The sequence below is a fragment of the Molossus molossus genome, unplaced genomic scaffold (assembly GCF_014108415.1).
Source record: "Molossus molossus isolate mMolMol1 unplaced genomic scaffold, mMolMol1.p scaffold_m16_p_20, whole genome shotgun sequence".
In the NCBI taxonomy this organism is placed as follows: Eukaryota; Metazoa; Chordata; class Mammalia; order Chiroptera; family Molossidae; genus Molossus; species Molossus molossus.
Window position 1 is genome coordinate 32,833,035 of NW_023425356.1, and position 14,807 is coordinate 32,847,841.

The 14,807-nt window shown below is 37.2% G+C and overlaps 1 protein-coding gene across 1 annotated transcript; it reads left to right on the top strand.

The window, feature by feature from the left end:
* The first annotated feature begins 5,066 nt into the window (after window positions 1–5,066).
* On the top strand, window positions 5,067–14,290 carry C4BPB (complement component 4 binding protein beta). The gene is made up of 6 exons (XM_036273365.1): window positions 5,067–5,483; window positions 6,031–6,204; window positions 8,165–8,341; window positions 12,105–12,198; window positions 13,468–13,594; window positions 14,140–14,290. The coding sequence occupies exons 1-6, from the start codon at window positions 5,426–5,428 to the stop codon at window positions 14,281–14,283; spliced, it is 774 nt and encodes a 257-aa protein (XP_036129258.1). The 5' UTR covers window positions 5,067–5,425; the 3' UTR covers window positions 14,284–14,290.
* The last annotated feature ends 517 nt before the right edge of the window (window positions 14,291–14,807 follow it).

Here is a 14,807-nt window from a genome sequence, read left to right on the forward strand (position 1 = left end):
GTCTGGCTATTGCCTCTTAGTGTACGTTACGGTCTTGATGTATTTATTCTGCACTATCCAACCGACATTCTTTGTCTTGAACTCATTTGAAAATCTGACAAAAGCCAAGGACTCTCCCCAGAAAAAGGTAGACATGCATAAGTTTTGCATTCAGTTTAGGGAGGACATGATCTCCTGAAACCCAGGAGCTAGATAATACACACACACACACACACACACACACACACACACACGCACATACCATCTCTCTTGGTTTAAATAATCAAGAGATCCATTTGATATTAACTTTTAAAAAATATATGTTTTTATTGATTTTTTAGAGAGAGAGAGAAATATAGATGTGAGAGAGAAACATTGATCTGCTGCCTCCAGCACAGCCCTTACTGGGGAGCGAGCCCACAACCCCGGCATGTGCCCTGACCGGAAATCGAGTCAGGACCTCTGAGTCACACCAGCCAGACCGATATTACCTTTTTTAAGCAGAGGAGAAGAATATATGAAATTCTGAAGTGCTCAGGTTTTTTTACTGGACATTGTGGAATATTTAAGAATTTGAATGAACTGTAGTAATCATGGAGGGTAATATTTTATTTTTTTCCTCCTCGCCCAAGGATATGTTTTTATAGATTTTTAGGGATAGAGGAAAGGAGAGAGAGAGAAACATCGATCAGTTGCTTCCTGTTTGTATTCTAACAGGAATGGAACCTGCAACCTAGGTATGTGCCCTGATCAGGAATCAAACCTGCAACTTTTTGGTGTACAGGACAATGCTCCAAACAAGAGAACCACTCAATCAGGCAATATTTCTTTTTCTTAAAAACTTGAAGGCATAATCTATCTTCTTTTATTCTCATTAAGCCCATGCCGGCTGTATTACTTGAATCATCACAGGCAGACCTGCCTTCTAAATTCCCAAAGGCATTTAAATGCCTTTTGTTGGTTATATGCAATACCTTACCTGTGAAAACCAGGTCAGATTCTACAGGTGAATTTATTAATTTATTCTTGCAATTAAGTGAAATAATTTCAGAAGCAGAGGGACCCTTGGGAAGCAGCATTCCAAATCTAATGAGGCCTAGCCTCAGAAAGTGTAATGCCCTTCACCAACCATCCAGCCCACTCTCAGAAAATATCTTGTTGATTCACTTGGATTTTCTTCGTCAGTGATCTGCTTACCTTATTGTTTACATTCAGTTTTCACTTCCTAAGATCTCTCCTCTGTCATCCACTGCCTTTTTAAAATTTATGAATGGGATGGGAAACAGTCTTTGGGCACGATTTAAATAAGGTCTATTAAACATTCTTTTCCAAATTTAAGTTTCTGGATCATTATCATCAATGGGTTTGACCCTTATTTTTTTGCATTCATCAGTTTTCAGATTAAAGTTTCGCAAACCCAAAATACTACCAGCTTATATATGACACAAGGTTACTGCTACCTACAATGACATTTAGAGATAAGCAGTCTAAGACTAGAATGGAGCTCCCTCAATCATGAAGGACTCATGTCCTTCTGACATGTTAACTCATCATCCTCAAAGTATATTAGATCCTACCTCATAGTACAATGTAGCTATTCAAACTACAGGAATCATGTCTACATTCCACTCAGCAGGAAGGAACAAAAAGGGCACACCAACTGCCTTTAAGGATATTTTCTAGGTATTGCATATAATATTTATGCTCACATCCCATTGGCTGTGGGAGACTTTTTGCATGGCATCCATCTTGTTAAAATCTGCTCTGCCATCTCCGGCCCCAAGGCAGGGTCTCTCTGCATACAGTGTCTGCATTCCTCTAGATAATTGTTTACTCCATTCTTTGCTTATCATTTGTTCCACCTGGGGTATTTACTGGAATTTGCTTCAGGTGGGATACTCATGAACTGTTTCACCTGTTTTTCCCCTATATATTATGTGAACTCCCCCTGAATAAACGAGTCTTGATCAGAATCCTGTCTTGTCTCCATTTCTCGTGTCTCTTGTCCCTCCTCATCCTCACTCCCCCTCTAGAGTCCTCGTTGCTCGACCTGCAGGACGGGTCAATTGGCCAAAGAGTCCAATGGCTATATGTAGCTGTAAGGTAGGCTGAAAATGTATTTTTCTAAAAAACTCCAGGTGGCCTTGTGTGAGCTATAATTCTAGGGTTTAATTACTAAAGAAGAAAGATGAATGGATATTGGTAAGGGTTAGCTATCTAGTAATAGGGACTTTGTAGCAAGTCTAAAGGACTATAACAAGGTGAGCAATAGTCTTTGCAGTGTTATGCTGCCATCATTTAAAGAGAGTATTTTCATTCATCAAGTCTGATATGGCCACAATGCATGTCTGTGTTAACTCACAACCAAAGCTTACTCTACAATATTTCCCTGACACTTTGACCTTTTGAAATTTTATATTAGTTTTACTCTCATATAATATGCATAAAAGCTACTTTTCTGGTCCAGGCTTTTCTTGGTGAGGCATTCAAGAAATACCAAGTCAATATATAAAAACGAATTGGAGAAGTAATTTAAATCTTTTCTGAATTATTTTGAAAAAGACCAAAGCAAATTCATTCATAACATACTGTAGAACTTCTTAAAATCATCTTTTTCCAATTCTCTTAAAATCTCACACACACCCCGCAATGTGTGCACCCCGTGTTGTACTCCCCACGACTCTTCCCCTAGCCTAGGCATGGCTGACTTTTGTATTTCTCCCCCTCCCCTTCACCTCCTGATCTCTTCCACTAATTACTGCCTGCCCATTCCTTTGTAAGGCAACCAAACCAGTCTGAGTACAACTTTTGCACCTTACCTACTACCCAGTTCTCCAGAAAACAATCTAGATTAGATCAAATTTTTCTTAATGTTCAAAGGTCTAGAAGAGCCTGTAATGCTTATTTATTAATTTATTCAAACTCAGACACTCATAATAAAACATATAATTCTATAATCCCTTATATATAATTTGTAAAATCTAAATAACTTTGAAAACAAAGTTTTCTTCTAGTTTATTTGACAGCAAAACCTGACCTGAACTTTGTGAGGGTATTTATAGTCTCTATATATCCCACTTAGTGTAAATAGTTTTACATTTCATGAAGAAATATTAGTAAAACAATGTTATAAGCAATATAGTACCTTTCTAAAGTCCTAATAATTCTGAATCTGAAATAATTCTCCATTAAGATTATTTCCAGGAATAATGCTGTATTTTATGCCCATATTTATGTAGGTCTAGACAACATTTTCTTTCACTTCAAAAAATCATTTGTTGTATAAACACTATGTACATTAGATACTGAGAAATATGTATTCCCCAAGAAGATGAATATGTGGTACGGTAAGAAAAATTACTCAAAACTTGGAACTAGGCAAAAAGGAATCACTGGAGAAATTTGTCAGTGAATTACTAAATATTGTCCAGCTGACCCTCTCTGGGGATTATCATTTACCCAGAAATTACACAAGGGTGTGTACTTTTGTTTCATTTTCTATTAACTAGGCTTAAAAATATATATAACTATAAAAGTAGAGGTTAATTTGTAGAAAATGGATAAGAATGCAAGCAATTCTTTTCTGAGAATATTACAAATGATTCTGATCACAGCAAAGCAGATGAATTTTGTCCAGTATAGTAAATTAATATTCATTAATTAGAAAAACTGGTTCCAAATATTAGTTTTTGCCCTGTATGATATTAACCAGTGTTGCATTTACTGGAAAAGCAATATCAGAATGCCTTTGCCTGGAGGACTACATACATCTTGGTTCCTCAAATTCTTCTTTGCACTAGACATGGCATCTTAATGGTCCCTTCATTAACTGAGTTAAAATCTCTGACACATACTTATTTTATATGTACGTGATTGACATGTTATTAACTATTTGAAAATTATACTTTAAACAGTGTTTGCACTTTAGGAACTCACATATTAGTTGACCAAAGATAAGATTTGGAAAAACCATAAAGGTGCTATCCATTAAATGATAAATTATCAGTGTGGATTTGAGAGACTGGAGTCAAATTTCTGTAGGACTGGGTTCTTTTCATCTATTCTGTGTTAGTTTTTATTCATTTATAGACAATTCTGCTTTGCATTCTGGAGTGCAAAGGAAAGGAACATAAACAGAGACAAGGCACACTCCCTGTCCTGGAGTTGTTAACAGTCTAGTGTGGGGGAAAAATATGAATGAGTCATTCCAAAGTGATGCTAACGGGTGTGGAAGAGGATAACACTTAAGATCTTACTGTGTCCCTATTGCTTTATATTTATTATAAAGCTGTATATTTACTATTTATTTTTATTTATTTAAAAATTTTATTGATATTGTAGAGAGAGGGGGAGAGAGAAACATCCGTCGGCTGTCTCCTGCGCGCCCCCTACTGGGTCCAGCCGGCAACCTGGGCATGTGCCCTGACTGGCAATTGAACTGGGACCTCTCAGTCCGTGGGACAATATACAGTCTACTGGGCCACATGGGCTGAGCTATTTACTATTTTTTAAACCTAAAATTTTGTAGACGTTTTACCCCCATTTTATAATTGGAGCATGAACAACCAGCTAATTGTTGTAATCGTCATGGACAAGAAGCTATGAGAGCCCCAAAGCAATTTTACATGCTTTAATTCCTGAGACCAAAGTATTCCTGTCATCTCTCTCTCTCAGTTCATTTGGTTGACTCTAAACTCAGGCCTGCCCTCAGAAAGACCCACAGAATTGGAAGCCTGGCGCAGGCCCGGCTCTGATGAGGACAGTGTGTTGCTGCAGGACTTTTGAGTTCTTCTTAGGTTTGGAGTCAATCAGGACCAGCTCCTAGCTGGGAAGCCATAAATCTGGAAGATCAGAGACAGGTGAGTTGACTTCCCTGGGCTTTCGGTCTTCAGTGCTGCTCATAGCCTTAGGATAGCAAGTATTTGGGCAAGGGGGACGAGGTAGTGCATGGAGTTGGGTTTTACCTGGGAAAGCATCAGGAATTGGCATCCCCTCCTCCATCTGCAACACTGGAGAGAGTTGCAGAAGGTGGACTTTAAACATAGCAAATATTGACAAAAGTGAAGGTCATGCAAGACCATTTGGCCCAAATCTGTCGTGGAAGGGTAAGACTTACGCTCAAAGGCACTAGTCAACTGGATTTGCATGAACGGAACCTGGGCAATTTCTGAAACTGAGTTTCAAAACTGGCAGCTCTTTTACCACCCCTCTGAGTTTTTGCAAATTCCCTCCCTGTACCAACTTCCTTACAGCTATTCTTATTTCCTGTTATGAGATTTTTTTTTTTTTTCGTTATTTCCAGGAAAGAGGAATCAATGCAAGCCCTTCTCTAGGAAGGAGGTGGTTGGTTGGTCTGATCTTAAGCGGTGTTAAAAGATCTGTTGTGATCCAAACCAGGTGTCTGGGCTGGGTTCATTCCAGCCTGGGTCAAGCAATTGATCACAAGATGCTTTTTTGGTTTATGTGCTATCTTGTGGGTATGTGGCTGATTTCTGGCTCAGCTGGTACGTATACTTTTCTTAAGCTCAGTTTTCAAGGCACTTGATATCAGTTTATGGGTTGTGAGGCATTCTGTCTAGGATTTTAATGAAATTTAAATCAATGAAATGTATTTACCTTATTGAAAAATCTCAAATTACTTGACTGAATTCTCTGTACTCCATAGGGGTTTAGGAAATATTTAATGACAAGACTGCTCTGTAAGTGGGTGGCTACCTGTTTACTTTCCTCTTCTGTTCTAGGAGCAAAAACAGTACCAGTTTCAAAATCTTGAGTTGTCTTATTGTTTACAAACTCCAGGACTGACATTTGGAAAGGGAATTGTTTCTTTAGGAGTGGATAACTTATGGCTGAATTCGAGGAAAATTCCTGTTCTTCATTTGAAAACAAAACTTTGGGAGTCCTTGGGTAGGGAGGGATGTGGATGTACATGAACATGGAAGAGTACAAGTGATAATAATTCAGCAAAAAAAGGGTGAGAAGTGGGAATCTAATAAGGGCTTCCTCATGGCACATAATCTTCCAGGTGAATCTATTTCCTTTTCCCTCCAGCACAGAGCTGTCCAGACCTTCTCCCAGTGGACAATAGTATATTTGTTGCAGAGGATGTGAATGGGCAAGTTCTGGGGACTTATGTTTGTCTTGCGGGCTACCACCTGGTAGGAGAGAAAACCATTTTTTGCAATGCCTCTAAGGAATGGAACACCCCCACTCCCAAGTGCCACTGTAAGTTTGATCTTTCTGCTTCTTCGTCCATCTTGTCATCCCACTGTCTTCTTTCACATTCTACCTCCAGCGGTTCATGTTAACATTTTATAAGAAAAAAATTCCAATTTCTAGGAACCCACTTTTAAATCACTCTAGTGGTGGAACTTCTTATAGAGGATACATAATTAGCTCTTAATAGACTCAATCATCCCTACAAGAAGGAAAGAATTTTTACCATATAGTAAAATGACTTTGGGGGGGGGCTGTAATTTGTTTCATATCATACTGATTTAAAAATTTTATATTATGAACTTTTTAAACTTATACAAAAGGCCAATGAGTAAAATGAACACATATGTACTTATCACCCAGCTTCATCAAGTATCGACATACGAATCTTTCTTCATCTATAATTCTGCTTTGCATTATTATTATTTTGAGGTAAATATATCATTTTACTTCATTCATCATATAACTTTGACCTGGGAAACATTTATATTTTCAATTTACAAATGTGGTAACTGAGATCCAAGTGGTTCGCCCAAGTTCACCAAACTCATTTGTGGTGTTTGTAGAGATGGAGGATAAGTGGTCCATATTCTCTTTGTTATTGCTATTTTTAGGAAGAGTTGGAGTCGTTCTCCTTTATACCCAGAGTAAAGCACACCAGCATGGTTACCTTTTATTCATGTCTCTCTGCACTGTTTCTTGTTTTCACACTTGGGAAAACAAAATGAAGTAAAAAATGATAAGTAGTGTATATATTTGGTTGGATCAAGGGGAAGGAAATACTTGCCTCAAACACAGGCTCGAGCATTTTGAGCAATGCTTTACACAACAGGATGACAAACTTGCTCCTGGTGATTTCCAGTTATATGCTTAATTATATTTAGTAGGTTCATGTGCCGATCGTCACTCTTGTGCATAACCAAGACCTTTTCTGACACACTCAGGCCAGCTCAGTCTTTTCTCATTCTGATCGATATGGTTTGGTACCAGGTACCAGTCCCTATTTATTTATTTATTTATTTATTTATTTATTTATTTATTTATTTATTTTTTTTATTTTTTTATTTTTTGAATCTCCCTTTATCCCTTTATTTTATTTTATTTTTTTTTTATTGATTAATTTTTGTTACAAATGATTCTCCTTTTTTCCCCCAGTGGTTCCCCCCTCCCCCTTCCCTCCCCGCCCCTTCCCCCGATTGTTGTCCATGTCCACTGTTCATGCCTATATGCATATAAATTCTGTTGTTCATCCCTCTCTCAGTTCCCCACTCCTTAGGGGATTGTCCTCAAACTGTTATGTTCATTATATTCCAGAAATCAGTGAGATCATATGAAATTTGTCTTTCTCTGCTTGGCTTGTTTCACTCAGGATGATACTTTCCAGGTCCCTCCATGTAGTCTCAAAGGACAAGAGATCTTTCTTTCTTACCGCTGCGTAGTACTCCATTGTGTATATGTACCACAGCTTTTTAATCCATTCGTCTACTGATGGGCACTTGGGCTGTTTCCAGATCTTAGCGATTGTAAATAGTGCTGCTACAAAGATGGGGGTACATATATTCTTTCTGATTGGTGTTTCAGGCTTCTTAGGGTATATTCCTAGAAGTGGGATCACTGGGTCAAATGGGAGTTCAATTTTTAATTTTTTGAGGTGACACCATATTGTTTTCCATAGTGGCTGCACCAGTCTGCATTCCCACCAACAGTGTACTAGAGTCCCCTTTTCTCCACACCCTCGCCAACACTTGTTGTTTGATGATTTGTTGATGGCGGCCATTCTGACCGGTGTGAGGTGATACCTCATTGTTGTTTTGATTTGCATCTCTCTGATGATTAGTGATGACCCTATTTATAAAGTGCGGTTTTAGCTCTAATTTCTTGTTTTCTCTGTGGAGCGTGAGGAGGTCTAGCGTTTGCTATGGTGGGTTCATCCTGGCCCTTTCAGATCACTGCCTGTTTTCTTCTTCAGTGGGCCACTGTCCTGACCCTGTGCTGGTGAACGGTGAGTTTAGTTCCCCGGGGCCTGTGAATGTGACAGACAAAATCACGTTCAAGTGCAACGAGCACTACATCCTCAAAGGCAGCAATTGGAGCCAGTGCCTAGAGGACCACACCTGGGTGCCTCCCCTTCCCGTCTGCAAAAGCAGTAAGTACAATAGAAACAAATGCAAACCCCAAAGATGCTAATGAACAGCGACACCTAGGCATCACCACCTCCTTCGGATGCTTTCCTCTTTTTCTCCTATCAGGAAGGGTTTAGGATCTAACAGGCAGCCAAGAAACAGGTGGGACTCACAGAGCAGAGCCTCAGCTCAGGTGGTGTACAAACAGTAAACAACACTTTTTTCTTTTCTCAAGTAGGATTGCCATCCTCGTAGGTCCAACCCAGGGTAGTTTAGGATATCTGACTATTCTTTGTTTGCTTGTTTTTTGTTTTTAAAATTTCAAGATAGTGACTTAAAGTTTTTATTTAAAAAATAAGCAAAAACAGGAAAAAATGACCATAACTCACCCAACTCATAAAATAAGAATTAAAAGTACCTCTTATTATTTTATTATATAAAATAAGAGTTGAAAGTACCTCCTTTATCACTATAATTTACAGCTCTTGGAGGTAATTAGTTGGATGTTTTTATTTCATGACTTTTCTTATATTTATGCAGACATTTTATTTATTTATTTTTATTAATTTATTTTTGTTACAGATGTTTCCCCCCCATTGACACTATGCAGACATTTTAAATAAACAAATGCATACAAACATATCTACCTACAAAAATGGAACTGTGCTATACATATTTTTAAAATTGCTTCTTTCAGAACTCATGGACATGGACAACAGTGTGGTGATTGTGGGGAGGAAGGGGGAGTGGGGGAGTGAAGGTGGAAGAGGGTATGGGGGGATAAATGGTGATGGGAAGTAATAAAATAAAGAAAAAAAAACAAACATAAAAGATAACAATTTAAAAGAAAATTGCTGCTTTCATATAACAATATACATGGAAAGCTTTTTTAGATGTGTATGTATAGCTCTATCTGCTGCTTTTTAATAACTGCGTGTACATGTGCCATAACTTATTCTACATCTTTCATATTGATGAATGTTTATTTTCATATTTTTTTGCTATTACAAATATTGCTGAACAAATAGTATTATATACACGTATACACATTTGTATATCTTTATTTCTATGCTATTACTGCTGTAGTATAGATTCCTAGAATGCTCAAAGGATATCATTAGTTGCAAAATATACTTAAAAGATCCAATAAATTCTACTACAAACTTTATTCTTGAATTATAAAATAAATATTTAAAAAATCAATAGTTTTTACTTTTTAGAAATAATTGTTAGGTGAATATTGAAATATAAAAATAATTCCGTTCATGAAACCTATATGAAACTTCACTGAAGGACATAAAATAAGACTGGAATAAAAGAAAAGGTGTGCCATGCTCTGGATGGGCAGACTTGCTATTACAGTGCAATCCTAACCAGAATTTCAAATTAAACATGAAACAAAAAAATAATCTAAAAATCAAATTTGGAAGAGTATATATCTAACATTGCAAATTTATATATAAACAATTTTTTAAGGAGCATTTTAGTTTTACAATTAAACTGAGAGGAAGGTACAGAGATTTCCCATATATCCTTTATTCCCACACATACATAGCCTCCTCCATCAACAATATCACTCACCAGAATGGTACCTTTTTTACCAGGATCAATGTACATTAACACATCACCATCACCCAAAGATGGTAGGTCACATTAGAAGTTCACTTTTGATGTTGTACATTCAATGGGTGAGGACAAATGTGTAATTACATGTATCCATCATTAGAATCATAGAGTATTTTCACTGCCCTGAAAATCTGCTCTGCTCTGCCTATTTATCCCTCTACTTCCCAACCCTCTCAAGCCCTGATATTTTTATTGTTTTAATAGTTTTGTCTTTTCTAGAATATCATATAATTGCAATCATAAAGTTATGTAGCCTTTTCAGATTGCTTCTTTCACTTTATAATATGCTTTTAAGATTCATCCATGTCTTTTCATGGCTTGATAGCTCATTCCTTTTTATTGCTGAATAATCTTTCATTTCTGGATGTAGCACAGCTTATTTATCCATTCACCTCTATAGGATATCTCGGTTGCTTCCAAATTTTGGTAATTATGAATAAAGCTGCTAAAGACACTGTGTGCAGGTTTTTGTGTGGACATAGTTTTTAATTCCTTAGAGTAAATACTATGGAGGAATATTGCTGGATCATGTGGTAAGAGTATATTTAGTTGTGCAAGAAAAGTTTAAGAATAGAAATTCTAAATTCCCAAATGAGCCCCAAACAATATGTATGTATCTCAAATTTATGAAAGAATATGAAACATTACTAAAAATTACAGAAATATTAAAATTTAATACAATTTTTTTACTTATCAGATTAGCTGAAACAGTGATTTCATCTAATATCATTCAGAATATGAGGTGCCAGCCACTTATATCAGTGAGAGAAAGTGATATCACTCTTTAGATGTATTTTGACAATAGCTATTAAAGTAATAAATAGGCAGTTTAAAGGTACAAATTATATATATTCTTATTCTTAAGACATACACATATACTGCATGTTATTAAAATACAAGCATGTAAAATAATTTACATCACTACCTTGACACATTTTAAAGCACTTATTTTTTCCAGGCTCTGTTTTGCTCCTTTTCAATTCAGTTGTTCCAGTCGTAGCTCCAAAATGCAGGATCTCTGTCTCTTTGTTTGAGTTCATTGCCCAGATCTTAGGGAAGCTTCCTAGGTCCCTGAATAAAGCAGATTCTTTTCTCTTTAGATCCAAGATCCACATCATCTCCTTCAGTTCAAAACTGTACTCTTTAAAGTCACCAGAAAAACCCTATTTTAGCTAAAACCCTATTTTAGTTCCTTAATCAATGCACTGAAATTCTTCTTCCTTTTCTCTATACAGCATTTGAACTCAGTTTTTGATCTAACAATTATTTATTAACTGCTCGAGTAATGCATCTCTGTTGTAAAACAAAAAAAAAAAAAATAAATCAGAAAAGAAAAATAAAACATTTAATTATTTACAAACTGACCACCCAGGCATAACAGAGTACTTACATATATACTTTTCAGGCTTTTTTTGGTTCATATATGTGTGTGTATGATGGTGTTTTGGAAAAGTAGTACATTATACATACTCTTTTCTGTTTTTACTCAGTTGTTTTTTGTTGAAAACCTTTATGTTTCAGTGAATATGCACTTATTTAATATTCTTGATTTAGCCTTTAATCTTGATCAACATGTTTATACTCAATCTCAGAGTTAAAAGGGTAATGTCATATAATCTGCTCCTTTTATAGGTTAGGCAGGATGCCAAGAGGGATGAAATGGCTTCCTTAGTGCCACGTGGTGACTGAAGGAGCCAGAACCAAAACTCACAGTATCTCCACCCGTTTTTTGTTTTTGTTTTTGGATGAAGCTCTCGTATTATATAACTCTGTCCCACAGAGGATGTCAACATCCATTGGAACTCAATTTATCTTCAGTTTCAGGGAGTTACTTCTTCCACTTCTACTTATAGGCTAAATTTTCTTTTCTTGTACACAGACAATTAGCAACTCTATAACTTAAATTTCCTTTCCTTGAGCTCCTGCCAATCAGAAAATAATCTCAAACCGCTAATGACTCAGGATGAGCCCAGGGAGGGGTCTTTCCTATGGACAAATATAATTTTGACCGAAGCAAGTGAGTGAAGAACATGTTCCTAGATCCCACATGTACTGCTATGAAGATGGTAGGTGCTGCCATAGACAGTTGCTTCCGGGGGGTGCTGTTAACTGAGCATAACTGGATTTCACAACTGTCACTCCTATGCCCCTCTCTCTCAGGAGACTGTGGCCCTCCTGGGAATCTAGCTCATGGCTATTTTAAAGGAAGAGATTTCAATGCAGGATCTACCATTACTTATTACTGTGACGAGAGGTAAGTGTAAGCAGCCTTTCGAATAAAGCTGGTAGCACTGTTTTTGGGAATGACCTCGTCTGTCTCAAACGAGTGCCCTGCTTTCCTACTGCTCAGGATTCTGAATTTATTCTAATTTTGAGAGTTGCCTTAACCCACTTCCAGCTCCACCCTAGAAGACAGACCAGTCCTCCTATTTATCCTAATTAATGTATCACTTTTTTTTTTATTCTTAGGTAAGACAAAGTAAGATATTATACATTTATATTTCTTTCTAAAGAACCTCAGAACAAAAAACTCAAAGAAAGACAGAACATATGGAATTGCAGAAATAGAGTAATAGATCTATCAGCATATAGGTTCTTAACATCCCTAATTAAAGTCTAGCCTTCATTTAGATGGCCTGGTCACCCAACTTGTAGATCTAGATTTTTCTTCTCCTCTTTGCCTCATTTTTATGAACTCAGGGTTATGTGCCCTCATTAGCATTTCAATCTCATTATATACCTCCAACAAGCTTTGCAGTCAACTCTCATGTTTTTCAGATTTAAAAGCTGCAGCTAGCTCTTTCTTAGCCAGTTCACTAAGATTTATTTGAAGGCTGTTTCTAGCTTTCTACTCCTTTTTACTTTTTTTCTGAAATTATTGAAAATATTATAGATGTTCCCCTTTCCCCCCTCCACTGAAGCCCACCCCCCAACCCTCTCCTCCTCTCCCCAACCTAATGTCCATTGGTTGTGCATATGTGCATATAAGTTGTTTATCTCTTACTACCCCTCCCACTCCCCATCCCTCTGAGGTTTGTCAGTCTGTTCCCTGCTTCCATGACTCTGGATCTATTTTGATCGATAGCTTATTTTGTTCATGATGTTCCATAAGTAAGTGAGATCATGTGGTACTTGTCTTTGTCTGACTGGCTTATTTTGCTTAGCATAATACTCTCCAGTTCTACTCTTTTTAAAAGCATAAATAGAATGTGCTTTTTCAAAGTCCCTCCTCCAACCTCCCCACCCAAAATTGTATATGAAAACACATATATTCAAAATTTCGCACTTCTCCATGTTTTATGGGTTCGCTCATCAGTGGGTCCTCTCCACCCCTCAAAAGAGGGGCTTTACTTTATTACTACTTTATAATACTGAAATAACTTAAGCATGCCTTATGGATCAGGGGTAGAGAGGTGGGTTCTATCACAACATGAAATACCGAAATGCAACACAAAACCAGCCTTAGTTGCCAGTTCAGAAGGTGGAAAGGCTACGTGTTGTTGCCATTCTAATTTTTGTTCAGATACCGCTTGGTGGGCACACAAGAGCAGCAGTGCATTGACGGGGAGTGGAGCAGTGCACTTCCGGTCTGCGAATTGATCCAAGAAGCTCCCAAACCAGCTCTGCAGCCTGAGTGTGAGAGGGCACTGGTAAGTAGTAGGGTGTCTGTCTTGTTCACAGTTGTTATCTCCAGAGCCCTGCATTACTCCTGGTCCATGCTTAGTAAATATCTGTTCAGTTTGGAATGCTTTTGATGGGTTGGCCTTGGCCTGATTGTAGGACGGAGCTCATGAACCATTCTCTCACATTTTTATCTATGGTAGTTTCCTTTTGCCACCATCACCACTAATACCTCACGAGGCGCTGTTGGTAGTAGCTGTTGTCTCGTGAGCTTTATAGAGCAAAGTACATAAACTCATGCCTTAGACTTGAAGTATTGCTGTGAAAGGTCTCTAAAATTCTTCTAGACTGTAAAACACAGTGAACAGATTACATCTCATATAGACTCTCCTTTTAGTTTATATTTACTACTGAAATAATAATAAGTATACTTAAGCATCATGTTTAAGACCTAGATCCCTATTTAAGTTAGCCTTGTTCTAGCTTCATGGACCTAAGCACTGCTCACTACCTTCAGAATATCTAGCAGGGTCTCAGTTCTTGTTTTAATTTACAAAACATTTTCTTTCTTCAGCTTGCCTTTCAAGAGAATAAGGAACTTTGCAAAGCCATAAAGAACTTTATGCAAAGGTTAAAGGAAAATGGCTCAAAAATGGAGGAACTAAAATATTCTCTGGAAATAAAGAAAACTGAATTGGCGGCAAAAATTTTTTCCTGATATTGTAACTGAGCTAACTGAGTAATGGAAATATACCTACGAATAAATTTTCTCTTGGTTCTGAAATTGGTTTTATATTTTTCTCTCATTGGACCGAAAAGCAACTTCATAGTAACCAACTGCAGTTGTATAATGCACTGTGTGTGTGTGCACATGTGCGTGTGTGTGCATGTATGCATGTGTGTGCATGTGTGTGTGTGTGTGTTTTGAAGGTGGAAAGACCAAGTTTGGTGACTGTCTTGTTTAAGATCAGAATTAGCAACAAATTAATGGAGAATGAAGGGTTAAATTTTCTGTTTGTAAGGAAAATTGAAAGCTCAGAGCATAGCTAAGAGTGTGTCTCATGTTAATATGAGATAGGAATGATGAGGTCAAAATTAACCTCAAATTAACCAAAACTTAAGAGGTAAAAATTAACCTTTTTTTTTGGGCAAATAGGCTCAGAACAGCTATATCTTAAAATGAACCATTGAGAAAAAAGTAGAATTAGGACCCAAACTCTCTCTTGGGTCTCCGCTATATCC

What these genes read in the sequence shown, in the direction of transcription:
- C4BPB (XM_036273365.1), top strand. Translation starts at nt 5,426, where the DNA reads ATGCTTTTTTGGTTTATGTGCTATCTTGTGGGTATGTGGCTGATTTCT. An exon ending in CCCCACTCCCAAGTGCCACT is followed by an intron (nt 6,205 to 8,164) that starts GTAAGTTTGATC and finishes TTTCTTCTTCAG; the next exon opens with TGGGCCACTGTCCTGACCCT. An exon ending in CCTTCCCGTCTGCAAAAGCA is followed by an intron (nt 8,342 to 12,104) that starts GTAAGTACAATA and finishes CCTCTCTCTCAG; the next exon opens with GAGACTGTGGCCCTCCTGGG.